The 18,102-nt window shown below is 34.2% G+C and overlaps 2 protein-coding genes across 2 annotated transcripts; one reads left to right on the forward strand and one right to left on the reverse strand.

Annotated features, from left to right (window-relative positions):
- Positions 1-142: 142 nt before the first annotated feature.
- On the forward strand, positions 143-7,104 carry LOC129902900 (transcription factor E2FC). Its single transcript, XM_055978346.1, has 13 exons — positions 143-532; positions 3,852-4,023; positions 4,116-4,169; positions 4,258-4,343; positions 4,516-4,604; positions 4,678-4,732; positions 5,373-5,425; positions 5,507-5,557; positions 5,642-5,690; positions 5,768-5,833; positions 5,911-5,984; positions 6,163-6,337; positions 6,656-7,104. Exons 1-13 carry the CDS (start codon positions 326-328, stop codon positions 6,722-6,724), a joined length of 1,200 nt encoding a protein of 399 aa, XP_055834321.1. The 5' UTR covers positions 143-325; the 3' UTR covers positions 6,725-7,104.
- A 717-nt stretch (positions 7,105-7,821) lies between these two features.
- On the reverse strand, positions 7,822-11,468 carry LOC129903895 (putative HVA22-like protein g). The gene is made up of 7 exons (XM_055979417.1): positions 11,206-11,468; positions 10,562-10,602; positions 10,370-10,468; positions 10,228-10,284; positions 10,044-10,107; positions 9,729-9,935; positions 7,822-8,727 (listed from the first exon to the last, which is right to left on the reverse strand). The coding sequence occupies exons 2-7, from the start codon at positions 10,591-10,593 to the stop codon at positions 8,272-8,274; spliced, it is 915 nt and encodes a 304-aa protein (XP_055835392.1). The 5' UTR covers positions 10,594-10,602; positions 11,206-11,468; the 3' UTR covers positions 7,822-8,271.
- Between the last annotated feature and the right edge of the window lie 6,634 nt (positions 11,469-18,102).

Consider the following 18,102-nt stretch of genomic DNA (forward strand, 5'->3'; position numbering starts at 1 on the left):
GTAAATTGAACCAATAATTATGAGAAGTAAAATTAACAAGCCAGGAGGAAAAATAGAGTAAGCTAAAAATGCTAAGATCCTTGAAATGTAGCTTTGTTTATTATTGTCATCTTCACCCAGTCAGTATCAAAGTTTACAGAGAGGTATGGGCCCGTTTAGTAGCCTGGGCCACGTAAATTTCCGAAAACATTGATAAAAGGTAGGCGCGGAAGCGGGCCCTCGCTTATTCGAATCGAAACTCAGTGTTTACCACCTATTCATTCCCGCTGTTTTGAAGCCCTCTTTTATTTTTTCCGCCATTGATAGTTTTTGTTGCTGCTCAATTATGTCTACTACTGCCGGTGAAAACGTCGATCTCAATTTATCACTAGCAACACCACTTCTTCTAAGATCATCGCCTTCTCCTTCCGCCATTGCTGTAACAGCCAACTCACCTTGCCGGAGCCATCACCGTTTCCTCCCGAATATTTGCTCGGAGTCAATCGCCGTCTCCGGAAATCCTCGTGCATCTCCTACATTCGTTTTTGCTCCGGTGAGTTCGATTGTGTTTTCATCGCTTTTGCTACTGTTTTAAAATTTCGTGATTTCCGTACCGTTTTGTACTGTTGTGCGCATCGCAGTTTTTTTATTGAGAATCTTTTATCTCGATCAACACAGATATAGAGTAACTCAGACAATCTAAGTTTAGATATATGAATGTAAGACTTTCTCCTTTGATTTTGTTACTTTATCTCCCAATGCTTGCACTTCATCGATCTTCTACATTCCTTTTTGCTCCGATGAGTAGTATTGTGTATCTGTTATCTCGATCAACACAGATATGGATTAACTCTGTCAATCCAACATTAGATATATGAGAAAAATGCTTTTACCTGATCTCCGTACTGTTGTCTCGATCAACACAGATACGGAGTAGCTATGTCAATCCAGTTTTATTCATGATGAGAAAAAAGCTTTCTCCTTTTTTTTAATTTTATCTCCCAATGCTTGCACTTAATTGACTCTTGTACGTTCCCTTTTGCTTGGGTGAGTAGCATTGTGTTTTCATAGCTTTTTCTCCTATTTTGAAATTACCTGATTTTCATACTGGTTTGCGCGGTTGTGCATATCTCAATTATTTTATTGGGAATCTGTTATCTCGATCAACATACATACAAAGTAACCCTGACAATCAAGCTTAGAAAGATGAAAAGAAAATTTCTCCTTTTGTTTTTCTTATTTACATGATTGCCTTTTTCTGCATTCATCTTTGCTCCGGCGAGTAGTATTGTGTTGTGCATTTGTTAGCTTGATCAACACAGATACATAGTAACTCTGTCAATCCAAGTATAGAAATATGAGAAAAAGGCTTTCTCCTTTTTTTTTAAAAAAACAAACTTTATCTCCCAATGCTTGCACTTAATTGCCTATTCTACCTATTTCCGTAAAAGTTAGCTCAAAAGGAGGAGGATTTCCCAAGCCTTATAAGGAGTTCAGGAATCTCATCTTTCACCGATGTGGTACACTAAGGCTTTCTCCTTCTTCTTTGTTAACTTGATCTCCCAATGCTTGCACTTAATTACCTATTCTACATTCCTTTTTTCTCCAATGATTAGTATTGCGTTTTCACCGCCTTTTCTCCTATTTTAAAATTAAGTGATTTCCGTAAAAGTCAGCTCAAAGGAAGGAGAATTCTCCAAGCCTTATAAGGAGTTCAGGAATCTCATCTTTCACCGATGTGGTACACTGAGGCTTTCTCCTTCTTTTTTTTAAATTTTTTTATCTCCCAGTGCTTTCACTTAATTGCCTATTCTGCCTTCCTTTTTTCTCCAGTGAGTAGTGTTGTATTTTCATTGCCTTTTCTCCTATTTCTAAATTAAGTGATTTAAATAAAAGCTAGCTCGAAGGAAGGAGGATTCTCCAAGCCTTACAAGGAGTTCAGGAATCTCATCCTTCACCGATGTGGTACACTGAGGCTTTTCCCTTCTTTTTTTAACTTTATCTCCCAATGCTTGTACTTAATTGCCTATTCTAGTTCACGAATCTCATCCTTCATCGATGTGGTACACTGACACTCTCTCCTTTTCTTTTCTTTTTAAAACTTTATCTCTCAATGCTTGCACTTAATTACCTATTCTACCTTCCTTTTTTTCTCTGGTGAGTAGTAGTGTGTTTTCATCGCCTTTTCTCCTATTTTTAAATTACGGGATTTCTGTAAAATCTAGCTCAAAGGGAGGAGGATTGTCCAAGCCTTATAAGGAGTTCAGGGATCTCATCCCTCACTGATGTGGTACATTTCTCTTCAACAGTTATCTTGATCAACATAAATATAGTAACTCTATCAATCCAAGCTAGAAAGATGAGAAGAAGGCTTCCCCTTTTGTTTTGTACTTATCTTCCTATGTTTGCACTTAATTGCCTATTCTACATTCATTTTTGCTCCGGTGAGTAGTATTGTGTTCTCTGTGCTTTCTCCTACTTTTAAATTACGTGATTTCTGTACTGTTTTATACCATTGTGCGCATCAGTTAATTTGTTGTGTATCTGTTATCTTGATTGATACAGATACATAGTAACTATATCAATCCAAGTTTAGTGATATGAGAAAAAAGCTTTCTCCTTCTTTTTTTTTAATGCTTTATCTCCCAGTGCTTGCACTTAATTGCCTCTTCCACATTCCTTTTTGCTCTGGTGAGTAGTATTATGTTTTCATTGCGTTTTCTCGTATTTTTAAATTATGTGATTTTCATACTGTTTTGAACTGTAGTATGCATCGGGATCAACATAGATAAAAAGTAACTCTATTAATCCAAACTTAGAAATATGAGATGAAGGATTTCTCTCTTCTTTTTTTACTTTATATCCCTATGCTTACATTTAATTGCCCTTTCTACGTTCGTTTTTGCTCCGGTGACTAGTATTGTGTTTTGTTATCTCGATCAACACATAGATGGGGTAACTCTGTCACTCCGAGTATTGATATATGAGAAAAAAGACTTTCTCCATTTTTTACTTAATCTCCAAAATGTTTGGACTTAATTGCCTATTCTACATTTAGTTTTGCTCCGGTGAGTAGTATTGTGTTTTCATTGCCTTTTTTTTAAAATTAAGTGATTTTTGTAAAAACTATCTCAAAGAAAGTAGGATTGTCCAAGCCTTGTAAGGAGCCCAGGAATATCATCCCTCACTGATGTGGTACACTCTCTTCAATAGTTATCTCAATCAACATAAATTTGGAGTAAATTTGTCAATCCAACTTAGAAAGATGAGAAGAAGGCTTCTCCTTTCCTTTTTTACTTATCTTCCTATGCTTACACTTAATTGTCTCTTGCACATTTGTTTCTGCTCCAGTAAGTAGTATTGTGTTTTCATCGCTTTTTCTCTTATTTTATAATTAAGTGATTTTCGTGTTATTTTGTATTGTTGTGCACTTAGTTAATTTGTTATCTCGATCAACACAGATTCCAAGTAATTTTTTTTTTTAATATTTCATCTCCCAATGCTTGCACTTAATTGCCTAGACCGGTGGCTGCTAGGTTTCCCATCCCTTCTAAACTTCCCCGGTCTTCGTCCAGAAAGTAGTGAAGTTTCTTCTATTCTCTTACTAACTATAGAGATACTGCCTTAATTTGTGTAATTTAGTACATCAATCTTATAAAGTCCTCCATTAATTGTCATGCATATGAATTCATACTAAGTTCATGTCATCTAATCCTTTATAATGGAGATTTCTCAAAACTTTTATGGTGATTATAAACATTCTGCTAATAAATGTTATCGCCAAATCTTTTTCAATTACTTATCACTTCGGAGATCATACAATGACCTATATATGTTTCATTTTAATGGATCTCTTTCATTGTTTGAAGCAGAAAAATGAAATTGAAAAGTCTAAGGAATACAATTGTGGATATGGTCTTAGTAAGAGGAGTCCTGCAGCCAACTATTCTCCCCTTCAACAAGCAGCTAGTGCACGTACTAAACAACCCGGTAAAGGCAAGGCTTCTAGAGATATCATTGCAGCTGCCAAAGGAATAAATGCGGGTACTAAATTGAGGCGGTATATTACTAAATATGTATTGATTTGAAGGTCAAGTTTGTTTATATTTCAATTCATTCTTTTTTTATTTAAACAGATGTACTTGATAACCTGAATTTAGGTGTCAGCTATCGATATGACAACTCTTTAGGTAAGTTGCTTCCTTTAAATGTAATTTAGATGATTATGCTCTTATGATGTTTGAGATATTGACTAATAAATATATCATTTTCGGGCAGGCTTGTTGACAAAGAAATTCATTAGTTTGCTTCAGGAGGCTGATGATGGAACTCTTGATTTGAACCATTCTGCAGATGTTTTGGAGGTAAACTTTTTCCTTGTGTCGTAGTATGAAGAAGTTACATGTTATTATAAATGTTTCATGAATATGAATCTGTAAAATTAGTAGAAAATATTATGTGTTCTTTACTTCATTTAGATCCCTTAGCTCCCTCTTCATATACGATGCTAAATTTATTTAAATTCTTGTTCTACAGGTGGCAAAGAGGAGAATCTATGATATCACAAATGTCCTTGAGGGAATTGGACTAATTGAGAAAACTACAAAGAGTCGCATACGTTGGAAGTAATACACTTGTGCATTTGGTTCAGTTTTTTTAAAATCTTACATGGTAATTACTCAAATTTATCTTCAACAGAGGGTTCCGGTCAACCAAATCTCAAGGGCTGGATAATCAAGTATCTACACTGAAGGTGCTTGTAAATTTCTTTGAAGAACATCTTAATGGCTAAAATCATTTTTTTCTAGTTTTCTGTGTAGTATTGTTAAAAGACATATATGCTTTAACTTCACATAGTAGTAAGAATTAATTCAAGCTAATAAGTCGTTATGTGTTTGCAAAACATTACAGTGAATATTGTTTCAAAAACTTTTTTTTATTGATACAAAAATTTGAGTAGTTTTATTCAAAGTTCTAAAATATTTTTGTAAAAAAAGTAGTTAGTTTTTCTTTTTTATATATAATTTTTTTATTTTTCTTCTATAGTTTTCATATTTTCTATTAGTTTTTCTTTTTTATATATAAATTTTTTATTTTTCTTCTATAGTTTTCATATTTTCTAAACAAAAGTTTTGTCACCCCTAATTGTTTCATTTTATGGCTGTTGTATAAACATAAGCACGAAATTTTATGAAGCTTTTGAGTTAGAGCTATGAAGCAAACAAGGTAACAGTATGCCTCAATGAATCTCTTAAAAGACACGACTGAAGCAGAAATATTTGCTTGCATCTAACTACTAGTAATAATTTTTGAATGTAGTAAGGAGGGAGGTGTTTTGTATATTCATCAATTCTGATTCTTAAACTGAACCTTGCTTTCCAATTAAATGACAGGGAGAAATTGGATATCTAAATGCAGAGGATTGCCGACTTGATAACTGCATAAGGTTTGATAACAACTTGTCATCAATGAGGGATATGTTTCTGAGTTTTCTTACTTTATGAATGTGAAACAATTTTCAATACAGGGAAAAACTAGAGCAAATAAGGACCCTGGAATCTGATGTGAATTGTCAGAAGTATGCCTTTTTTTATCCTGATGCAATTCTTTCTATTCTGAATATATGATCAATTTCTTAAAATCATCTGGTTCGACTCTTCAGGAGCCTCTTTCTGACTGAGGAAGATATCACAAGCTTGCCTCATTTCAGGGTATGTAACACCCATCTTACATATGTGATTCGTGATGCTGTTTCAGTTCTCTATAATGTTTATGGCATATATCACAGGGTAAAACTATTATTGCTATAAAAGCTCCATATGCTAGTTCCATTGAAGTTCCTGATCCATGTGAGGTGAGTAACCATGGTCTTTGTCAATATGAGAATTACAGACAATATGCTAGACTCTGATCCCTTATTTTTGATAATAGGATATTGATTTGGAGAGGCAGTATAAGCTTATTCTTAGAAGCACAACAGGGCCGATAGATTTGTTTCTCTTGAGGTATCTCCACTACATGACAAGCTTCTCTCCTTTTATAACAACTGGATGTATGTGTAGCTTGGTTGGTTCACAAATTCTCTTTGCGTAGTAGTCTTCCCTTAAAATGAAAGTTATTTTCTACTGTACCAAAAAAAAACATCAAGGCCCAATTAACTGACATAATTATCAACAAATGCAGCAAACAGGGTAGGCAACATGAGGACATAACCATCAAACATGAGAAGCCCTTGGATGCTGTGTCTGCTGAAAAAAAGATGGATGATGCTTACCTATCCCCAGTGCGTCCTTGCTCTTTAGATTCAACGGCCTCAAAGCTCTCGGGTGTTCACAAAATAGTACCTTCTCATAACAGTGTAAGTGTAGGACTGAGCCCCTCTCTTCCCGTTCCAATTTCTTGGTAGCTCTTACTGTATTACATAAGTTAGACTGTAAAGTGACGAAGTAATTCGAAGCAAAGGGCCATCTCTTTTTGAATATTAACAGGCAAAGTAATCCAAATAATAAGCAGTCACTTTTTGAATCTCAACTTGTGAGGAATCGGATAAACAGTCACTTCTTGTAACAATTGTTATTTTGATTGCAATATTATTACTATAGTACTGAATTCATATATGTTTTCATCTTTAAAACACTAATTGTAATCCACAACATGTTCTTCCCCTAAACTGCAGATAGATGATGATTACTGGCTGCGCTCGGAGGAGGAGGTCAGCGCTACTGCTCTGTGGGGCATTGAATAATCTTAAAAATGGAGTGGCCTAGTTACAAATTCCATATATGGATTCCAGAAGATATACACAAAATAAGGCTTCTTACAAACCTGTAAATATCTTTTGAAAGTTAAAAAGCTTTACATATCTCTAGCCAGATTATAGTAAGAAATAACTGGTTTCAGGGAAATTCCTGCAACTTTTGCGTATAATTATGCGGTTCACAGGAATATGAGTCTTAAGAATAACCAATTTTGGGAATTGGGATTAGCCTTAGATATGACTTCATTGAACAAGTTTTGTGGGCTGTTAAGTTATTGTTGCTTGACAGCAGCTCATGCTAAACATTGAATGATTCTGGGTAATATTGAAGTGAACTGTGATATTTAAACAATTTTGTGACACTTAAATATCTAACCTTTCTGGTTGCTGTGAATGGCTTATAGTAGTTTTACATTTACATCTCTTCCGTTTTCAGTAAATGAAATTAGAATGTCGGGTGCCTTTTTTCTTTGACTTCCCCTTCCAAATATTTTTTCTGCCTAATGGGTGTTTGGATTGGATTTTGGATTCAGTTCTACCCACATCATGTATCCAATGCTAATAAGTCAAATTTCCAAAAGTTGGATAATTGGTTTGGGTTGGACTTTGGATTGTATTTTAAAATTTATGGATTTTGGATTCAGTTCTACCAATATCATGTGGTCAATGCTAATAAGTCAAATTTCCTTAAGTTAGATTAGTACCCTATGAACCAGTATAGTATTAAGTCCAACATGAAACTACACAACATGATCGATAGGGTAGTCTCAATCCTTGTAAACGGTAAAAAGTTCCTGACTTAAAAGGCTCAAAAGTCAAAACCGAAAATTTGAAATATCCAAATCAAACTTTAAAAAAATTTAATCCGAGTTTATTTTTCAATCCAAAAATCAAAATTTTCATATCCAATCCGAAGGAACACCCTGCAAGCAACAATCTACCAGGGAAGAATGAGTGGCCAACCAACCATCAAGTCAGGTATTATGACAACATTTATTCTTCAAATAATAGCATTCTCAGAGCTGACACGCCAATTGAAATAAGGAAAGTAGTGAAAAAGCCAATCTAACAGAGGAAAAGAGGAATTAAGGTAAAGAGAAACAATAATAGAAGCCCAGTCCCATTGCAATTAACATTCAGTACATCAATAAAGACATCCCAAGAACTAAATGTTTATATGTATGTACAGTGATCCTCTAAGATAATTTCGACTTAATCGATTCAGGATCATTTTCCAATGCGGCAGCAGCTAAAAGCTAGTCCCACCTTAACATAAGAAATAACGAACTTACTCTCCAATCGTTGAGCACAAACGTAAGTACTTTAATTTGGATATTTAATAATGAATGGTAACTGCATCTGGCAATCCTACCCACTCGACCCTCATATTTTTCAAGCAACGCTAAAAAATCATGGACAACAGTGATGAATGAACTAAGATATGCCAGATGTACATTGAAGAACGAATCCTTTTTTCCGATGTATATAAACCACATATTCAAACAACCATGAGGTTAAGTACTTGATGACACAAATCAAGGGTTGTTTGAGGTCTTTGTCTTTCTTGATCTGGCACGCGTTACTCGGACTGCTTCATCCAAGGCTGTCTCAGCAGGAGGGTTAACACTTTCATTGGCTGAGGAAGGCACAGAATCGATCTGCACCACTCGAGTTTCAACAGACGTGGAAGGTTTCGTGGTTTCAGCAAGGGCTTTGGATGGAGATGCTTTTTGTGTGTTCAGAGAAGCAGCTATAGTTGAAACCAGGGATTTGGACGGAGTTGTTTTTTGTGCATTTGCAGCAGCAGTGGAAGCCGGTGGAGGAGCTTTGGAGGATCCTGCCTCTTCTGTTGTATCTGCATCATCCTCACTTGAGGATTCAGAAGAAGCAAGGGGTGCTTGTTCTTCAGCCTGTATCTGGGTTGCTGAAGCTGATGATCTGCGATTTAGTGATGCTGTGGGTTGACGACCTCTACTGCTTTGCCTTTGTGGCTGCAATTTTGAAAGACAGCTCAAATTGATATTTTAAAATTGGGATCAAATTCAGCTCCCAAATCTTACAACTAATAAACAAACCACCACTCAACATAACCAATGGAACACCGAGAACTTTTTTTTTTATTGCTAAAAGTGTTGTATTAATCTCACCAACAAGTGCTGTAAAATATTTACAATAGGAGCTACATTACTGAAAAAGTAATCTTGAACAATGAAAACTCTTCTACTAGGTTAGATTATAGTTCCTGTCAATTATTATCGTCATTAATATTTTCTTTCTTTTTGATTAAGCAAAAGAGAAGGGAGCATAATTCTTGTCTATTATTATGAGGGGAAAAGGAAATTATGAATGGTGGTTTGCCTTTTTAGCCAAAAAAACACTGAAGCCACATAAAACATTTGTGCGCAATTTTGTACAGGTGGGCGGTGGCTGTAGGTAGGGAAGTCATGCAGTCAACAAGAAGCATGACAGATACACACCCGGTCACCAGCAACAAAATGTCCCCTTAGATTCTAACCCCTATATATTCCAAGCTCCAGCTAAAATTAACTTCCCTGACTGGAAAATTAATTAGCAAATCCTAATTAGAATGACAAACACAAACAAATCAACTCAGCAAAGCAGCAGAAAATGCAACAGTTTTTATTATCTAATCTGGCTATTATCTACACTGAACCCCCAACCTCCCCCCTGCTAAGACTAAAAAGATTCAACCTATCTATTAAACCCCAAGGCTTCACATGTGTTACAAATGCATATTCAGATTCTGATGAATAATCACTCCTTAACCTTCAAATGAGCACGGACAATTAGAGAAGAATATTAGGAGTTGCATCACACCACAGCTTAATGGATTCATAAGAACACAAACTCTAATACGAATAAGATCTTCAGATGTCAAACATCTAAGACTATCATTTAGTAAAGAGAATTTTTGAAATGCTGAAAATGATTGGGCTTGCATGTAAACTATGAAATACGTCTTAATGAAAACCTGAGTGGGGGGAGGGGTATTTGACTGCGAAGCAATGTACTGCAAAATGTCGAAAACCCTCGTCTGACCATAGCTAGCAGCTTTCTGCCAGTATAAAAAGAACATATCTCCTGCTCTGGTCCTCAACTCCAACAAATTTTTATCAATCTCAGGTTCATGCCTTAAAATAACGGGTCTAAAAAAGGCATCATAGACATATGTAGTTCCCTGCAGTAATTTTATGATAAGATGAAGAATTAATTAGATTAATATGAAACTGAAAACAATCAAAGACTAAATATTTGTTTTCAATAGAGAACATATATATATGAATACCTTAGTTTTGGGGCACCACAAGTAAATGACGAATGCCAACTTAGCTTCGCTGTACATTGGAACCCTTGAAAAGAACAAAGTATCGCACAAATAAGAGAAAGTTAACATCAACATGAATATTTCAAAATATAACAAGTTGGAGTAACAAAAATACGATATGAACAAACAAGTTCATTGTGATTACCATGAAATAAAAGCATCACCGAACCTCTCACAAACTGTCAACATAGCAACTAAGATCCTGAAAAATTGGAGGAACGAGGTAGTTAGTACCGAGATCCACAATAAGATACATTGAGGTCTAAAAAGCAAATGTAGCAAGATACCAATATTGGCACCAAAAGCGGAGTTGCTGAATATCAGGTTTGTTCATTTCCACAGTTTTGAAGCATTCATAAGCTGGATAAGCATAACCAAAAACCATCCTGCATGAGGAACACCAAAGATCAGAACTTTAGAAACTCAAGGAATAGAACACTAGTCTATAAAAAGCTTTATAAGGGTAGTCTGAAATTTACACAAGCACTCTAGTGATAAAAGATCCAATCATCTTGAATTCCTGACACAGAAAAAAGATAGCACTAGTTAAACCAAGCTCTACTATCAACACAATTCAGGAGATACTGCATCAGGGAAACCAATATTTGGATGATTGAAACGAAACTACGTACAAATGGAGCCAAATGGATATAGATGATTTCATATAGTCTACCCATTTAACTTAAAAATTGAGTGATACAACAACAACATACACATTGTAATCCCACAAGTGGGCTCAGGAGAGGGTAGGACTAACGCAGACCTTACCCCTTCCTTCGTCGGGTAGTCAGGTAGTTTCCCATAGAAACTCAGCTCAACATTTTGTTGTATAAAAATGAATATCAAAGTTGCAAATGACTTGAAAATGCAGCAAAATACTAAAACAATTTCTTTTTTTTTCCTTCCCATCTACTTTATTGCTCAATTGTTTATAACAAAACTAAAATCCCAAACTTCTGGGGGAAAACCCCTAAAAAGTTGAAACTAAAACAATGTCAAACAAACACTATATCTTCAGAAGTATCTAAAAACATAAAAGACAAAATATGAGGATCCAAAAAATAGTAAAATTAAAAATAAATTAAGTTAAATAGTAAATGACAAACAGAAGAAGAGCAAAAACCTCTATAACAAACCGATCAGTACTTCTGCTGATCAATCCAAATCAAGCACCGGTAAACTGACTAGAAAATCCGGCGAATTGGCCGTTACTTAAAGCAAAGCAGGCAAGTTAACGGAGTTAATTTTTAAGATATTCGTGGCGCCGCTGCAATACTCCGGCGAACCGTTGCGATGTCGGCGGAGAAGAGGTGAGAGAGAGAGACGGGGTTCCTAGATTGTGTCGTTTTGGATTTTTTTCAAACCATTTTAATGAGTTTATTTTACGTGAGTGGGCATTTAAATCGGACTTTTTGAGTTTTTGTTTCCGTTCGCACCCAAATAACATTTTTTTTTATATTCAAAGCTTAAATTTAAATTTTTTTTATTAAGAATGGAGTCGTTCCATCACATTTTCTTGTTTTTCATTGGAACATCAAATATGATTGTTTTCTATGCGTCTCATATTAATTGTCATATTTTCTTTATTTATTTTTTAAGAAATTATAAATAATTTTTATTTTATTTTTTTTCTATCGGTTATAATCTTTCTATTCCTTCTAGGGAAAGAAGTAAAATCTACAACACTTTACCTTAATCATACTTTGGTGGTGAGATTTCATTAGGTATGTTATTATTGTTTATCCAATATACTACAATTTATTTAAGAATAAGATTAAGTTAATTTTATTTCAAGAACATTTAATCCTAAAAAAAAATGAGATAAAAATAATTAATTTTATTTTTATTTTGTAAAATAACAAGTAAACTTATTTTTTTGGTAATTCAATAACAAGTAAACTGAGATAACTGTTTTAGGTAATTTTGAGATAACTAATATGATATAGCGAGAATTTTTTTTATAAAATAAATAATTATTCAAAGTGAAAATTGTGTTTGAATATGAGTTTCACTTGACAAAGAAAAAAATGTGCGTGTAATTCATAAATTTACAAGTGAAAATTAAATTTTAATTGACGTATACCATTATGGTATTAAATCCTAACTCACTATTTTCCTTGAAGTTCAAATACTAAAATTTTATATTTAAAAATATTCCAAGAAGGACGCGCTGTAATATATTAGATTTTGTTTCTTTCTACCGCACAATTACTAGGAAAATTGTTTTTGCAAAAAAAATTGCTTTCCATCCATTTATCAAGAGATTTTTTACTTTTTCTAAAATGAGAAATTATTCAAAATGAGTGTTCAAGTTGTATTTGAATATATATTTTACTTTTAAAAAGGCATGAAAATAAAATTTGAAGTGAAATACATCGACAAATTCGTAATTTAATATTTCCTTTAAAGTTTAAATATTAAAACTTAGTATTTGTGAATATTTCAGGAAGGACATACTACAATATTTTTGGATTTTGTTTATTTTTAGCTTACAATTACTAGGAAAAATTCTTATTTTTGCTAATAAATATTGCTACTGGGTCCCTAGATGGATTGAAGAAATGGAATTGGGATAAGTGGATAATGTGCAAAGTATATGAAAAAACTAAACCGTAATGGATAAGTACACAAAGTGCAAGGTATATTATTTAACCCTTTCAAAAGTGAAATGTATAGCAGAAAAAAGAAAAAGAAATAAAGAATATTCTTAAATTGATGGAAAATAATACTTCAATTACACTCTTTAACGATAACTGACAAAACTTGCCCACCAAAAGGTATTTGCGTATGCTTAATTCCTCGTGCAACACCTTTTTATTTTTTTTTAATGTAATTTTATAAGTGATATTTGAAAAAATAGGGCGTGTTAATTTATTTTTTTCAAATTTCATGTATAATGCAAGTTTAGTTCATTGAGCTATTTTTTTTTCTCGATAAAATTATTTACATCGTCTGCATAATAATTGAAATTAATTTGTCCTACAGGCTACAACTGTTGGGTTTAATTGATAGGTTGAATGAGAAATGGAGGAAAAAGAAGTGGAGGAAAAAATGAATTGTTTCTTCTTGCTTTATGAAATAAGCATTTGTCTCACATGGATGGTGGAAAGAAAAAATCTCCTACTTAAAAGTAAAAACACTCTTTCATGTTGCTAAAGGGTCAAGAAGAGGGTCTCCCCTCGCGCCGCCGTCGTCGCTCGGCTTCGGATTTTTGGACTAAATTTTCTTCAATTTTTTAATTATGAATTAATTAATTAAAAAATCCTGACCCGACCCGTTTCTTCCTACCATTTTTTCCAACGGATTTTTTTTGAAAAGTTGCGACATTTTCCCAACAGGCACCCTTTTTGAAAAGTTGCAGACAGGTTATAAATTTTTGTTGATCCTCAGAATTTTTCTTTACAAAAATTTTTGATAAACAATCTTCTTCTTCTTCTTTTCTGCACTTCCTAAAAACTCATGTGATATACTGCCTTCGAGTGGTTGGCAGTCACCATAATTTGTTGTATCGTTATTCTGGTGAGTAAATCGTTCTATCCTGGGAGGAAAGATTCCAAAACCTCGGGTACGTTGAGGGGAATAATTTTCTTAATGACACATTGTGCATTCAGTGGGCTCAATTTTTGTTCTTACATAATTTTTCAGATATTGTTCTTATTTTTTATTTTTGTCCAGTTTCTGTTTTTTATTTCCAGAAATTATTGTTACTGTTTTAATATTTTACAATACAATTTACTAACATTCTTAAGGAAATTATTGTTATTTTTGTTTTTCTGATTAAACTGTATTCTGTTTTGGAGACTAAAACCTGTGTGGTTTTCTACTTTGTATGAAATTTGGTATTCGGACTTGAAGAGTATAAAAACTTCGTTGGAATATTAAAGTTCATACTTGTACAACGATTTGGAGAATATAAAAACTTCATCGTTGTTGTTGTTAAAATTTTGATATTCTGAAATATTAAGACAGTTTGTCTATTTTGATAGTGAAAAAAATGGCAAGTACTTTTGCGACTGTTGCTGCAACAAGCCGCACTACTGTGCCACCGACGGAAAAATCAGAAAAAAAATTTAGAGCCAACTTCAAAGGATGGCAGCAAAGGGTGTTCTTTTGACTTACCACTCTTGGTATGCAGAAATTCACCAACGAAGACCCTCTTGTGCCTGCTACTGATATGCCGGCCAATGAAAAGTTTATAATTTCTGAGGCATAGACACAATCGGATTTTCTATGCAAGGGCTGCATCCTAAGTGTTTTGGATGATGATTTGTACAATGTCTACAGTGCTATGAAAACTTTTAAAGAATTGTGGGATGCACTTGAGAAGAAGTATAAGACTAAAAACGCATGCTTGAAAAAATTTGTGGTTACTAAGTTTCGAGACTATAAAATGATAGATAGCAGAATCGTTGGAACCCAAGTTCAAGAACTACAACTTATTTTTCATGACCTTATTGCTAAAGGTATGGTAGTTAATGAGGCATTTCAAGTGGCTGCAATGATAGAAAAGTTGCCTCCTTTGTGGAGAAATTTCAAAAATTATCTAAAACACAAGCGCAAAAAAATGAAGTTGGAAGATCTTGCGATTCGTCTCAAGATTGAGGAAGATAACAAAACAACTGAAAAGAAGTCGCGTGGAAATTCAACAATTATGGGAGCGAACATCGTTGAAGATGCTGCTCCAAAGAATAAGAAAAGGAAGAAAACTTTTGGAAAGAATAAGGAGCAGAACAAGAAAAAATTCAAGGACAATTGTTATAATTGTGTGAAAGCTGGCCACAAAGCCCCAGATTGTCGTCTCCCAAAAAAGGACAAGGGAAAGGGACAAGTCAATATGATGAAAAATAAAGAAGGCACGGATAATCTATGTGCAATGCTATCGGAATGCAACCTGGTAGGAAATCCTAAAGAATGGTGGCTTGATTCAGGAGTTACGTCTCATGTTTGTGCGGTCCGACAAGCCTTCGTTACTTATTCCCCTGCCGCACCTGATGCGACAATCTATATGAGAAATTCCGCCACGTCTAAGGTTGAAGGATATGGCAGAGTATTCCTGAAAATGACATTCGGCAAGGTGGTGACGCTGAACAAAGTTTATCATGTTCCAGAAATGAGAGAGAACTTGGTTTCTGCCAGTCTTTTTATCAAAAATGAATTTAAGTGTGTTCTAGTTTCAGACAAAGTAGTTGTCAGTAAGAATGAAATGTATTTAGGAAAAGGCTACCTCACTGAGGGTCTTTTCAAACTAAATGTAATGGTTGTTGATGATAATAAAGTTCAAGCTTCTTCTTACTTACTTGAGTCAAATAATTTATGACATTCATGTGTAGGACATGTTAATCATAAAACCTTGAGAAAATTGATTAACTTAAATATATTGCCTAACTTTGATTGCAATAAATCAAAATGTCAAGTATATGTTGAATCTAAGTACGCTAAGCATCCTTATAAATCTATTGAAAGGAATTCCAGTCCCTTAGAATTGATTCACACAGACATTTGTGATATGAAGTCAACACCAACTCGTGGTGAAAAAAAGTACTTTATAACTTTTATTAACGATTGCACTCAATATTGTTATGTGTATTTGCTTAATAGTAAGGATGAAGCAATTGATGCATTTAAGCAATACAAGAACGAAGTGGAAAATCAATTGAACAAAAAGATAAAAATGATTAGAAGTGATAGGGGTGGAGAATACGAATCTCCTTTTGTAGAGATATGTTTAGAGTATGGAATTATTCATCAAATTACTGCCCCTTACACACCACAATCAAATGGAATTGCAAAAAGGAAAAACCAAACATTAAAAGAAATGATGAATGTTTTATTATTAAGTTCTGGTGTACTACAGAACTTGTGGGGGAAGCTATCCTTACAGCTAATTGAGTACTCAACAGGGTGCCCCACAGCAAAACACAATCTATTTCATATGAACTATGGAAAGGAAGAAAACCCAACTTGAAATATTTTAAAGTATGGGAGTGTTTAGCAAAGGTCCAAGTTCCTTTGCCCAAAAGGGTAAAAATCAAACTAAAGATCGTGGATTGTATTTTTATTGGCTATGCTACAAATAACAAAGCTTGTCGATTTTTGGTCCATAAATTGGACAATCCCAAAATTCGTATTAATACAGTAATTGAATCAGATAATGCTGAATTCTTTGAAAATATTTATCTATATAAAACAGAATGTGAGTCCTCAAGTGAAAGATCTAAACGACCGCGAGAAGAACCAAAGAAAAGTAAACCAACCAAAGAGGATTCAAGGCGTAGCAAACGTCGAAGGATATCTACTTCTTTTGGATAAGATTTTGTGACATTATTGCTTGAAAATGAGCCTCAAACATTTAAAGCAGCAACGTCTTCTTCCAATTCAACATTTTGGAAAGAGGCAGTCAATAGTGAGATTCAATCAATTTTGAATAACCATACATGAAAATTGGTTGATCTTCCTCCTGAAAATAAACCTTTAGGATCGAAATGAATTTTTAAAAGGAAAATGAAAGATGATGGCACTATTGATAAATATAAGGCAAGATTTGTGGTCAAAAGATATAGACAGAAAGAAGGCATTGATTACTTTGACACATATTTGCCAGTAATAAGGATAACATCTATTCGAGTGTTAGTGGCACTGGCAGCCGTATATGGTCTTGAAATCCATCAAATGGATGTCAATACGGCTTTCTTAAATGAAGAATTGAAGAAAGAAATTTTTATGGAACAACTTGAGGGTTTCGTAGTTTCTAGTAAAGAAAGGAAAGTGTGCAAACTTGTTAAGTCACTTTATAGACTTAAACAAGCACCTAAACAATGGCATGCTAAATTTGACCAAACAATGTTGGCAAATGGATTTAAGATTAATGAGTGTGACAAATGTGTTTACATTAAAAATACTCTAAATCATGAAGTCATTATTTGTTTATATGTTGATGACATGTTGATAATGAGTAGAGATATTGTCGATGTGAATGCTACGAAGCATATGTTTGCTAGCAAATTAACATGAAAGATTTAGAGGTTGTTGATTTGATCTTAGAAATTATGATCCATAAAACTCCACAAGGTCTAGCATTATCACAGTCACATTATATTGAAAAGATACTTGATAAGTTTAAGTATTTAAATTTCAATGTTGCAAAAACTCCAATTGATGTAAGTTTTGCACTTTAAAAGAATGAAGGTGAAAGTGACTCACAATTGAAATATACACTAGTTTTGAGAAGTTTGATGTATATTATGAATTGTATATGACCAGATATAGCATGTGCTATTAGCAAGCTGAGTCGATTCACGAGTAATCCCAATCAAACTCATTCGATTACAATGAAATGAGTCTTAGGGTATTTGAAACACACCCAAAACTATGCTTTACATTATAATAAATATATCACAGTAATTGAGGGATATAGTGATGCAAACTGGATTACCGGATCATCTGAAGTTGAATCCACAAGTGGATATGTTTTCACTGTTGGTGGAGGAGAAATATCTTGGAAATCGTCAAAATAGATATGCATCGCCCGCTCTACAATGGAATCTGAATTTATAGCTTTAGACAAGGCCGGTGAAGAAGATGAATGTCTCTAAAATTTCTTGGAAGATATTCCATTTTGGCCCAAACCTTTGGCACCTATATGTATATATTGTGATAGTCAAGCGGCAATAAGTAGGGCAGGAAGCGTTATGTATAATGGAAAATCGCGTCACATTCGACGGCGACACAATACTGTTAGACAACTACTCTCTAGTGGGGTTATCACTATTGACTACGTAAAGTCAAGAGATAACGCATCGAATCCACTAACAAAAGGCCTATCTAGAGAGGCTGTTGAAAGATCATCGAGGGGAATGGGGTTAAGGCCTAAGACAAGTCATCATGACGATAACTCTACTTAGTAGACTGGAGATCCCAAGAACTAGGTTCAAAGAGATCAAACAAAGTTATGAATGGCGGTTCAACATTGTCAAATAACTCAATCCATTCTCGTGATGATGACAATGTTCAGAAACAAGGA

Source organism: Solanum dulcamara, chromosome 9 (assembly GCF_947179165.1).
Source record: "Solanum dulcamara chromosome 9, daSolDulc1.2, whole genome shotgun sequence".
In the NCBI taxonomy this organism is placed as follows: Eukaryota; Viridiplantae; Streptophyta; class Magnoliopsida; order Solanales; family Solanaceae; genus Solanum; species Solanum dulcamara.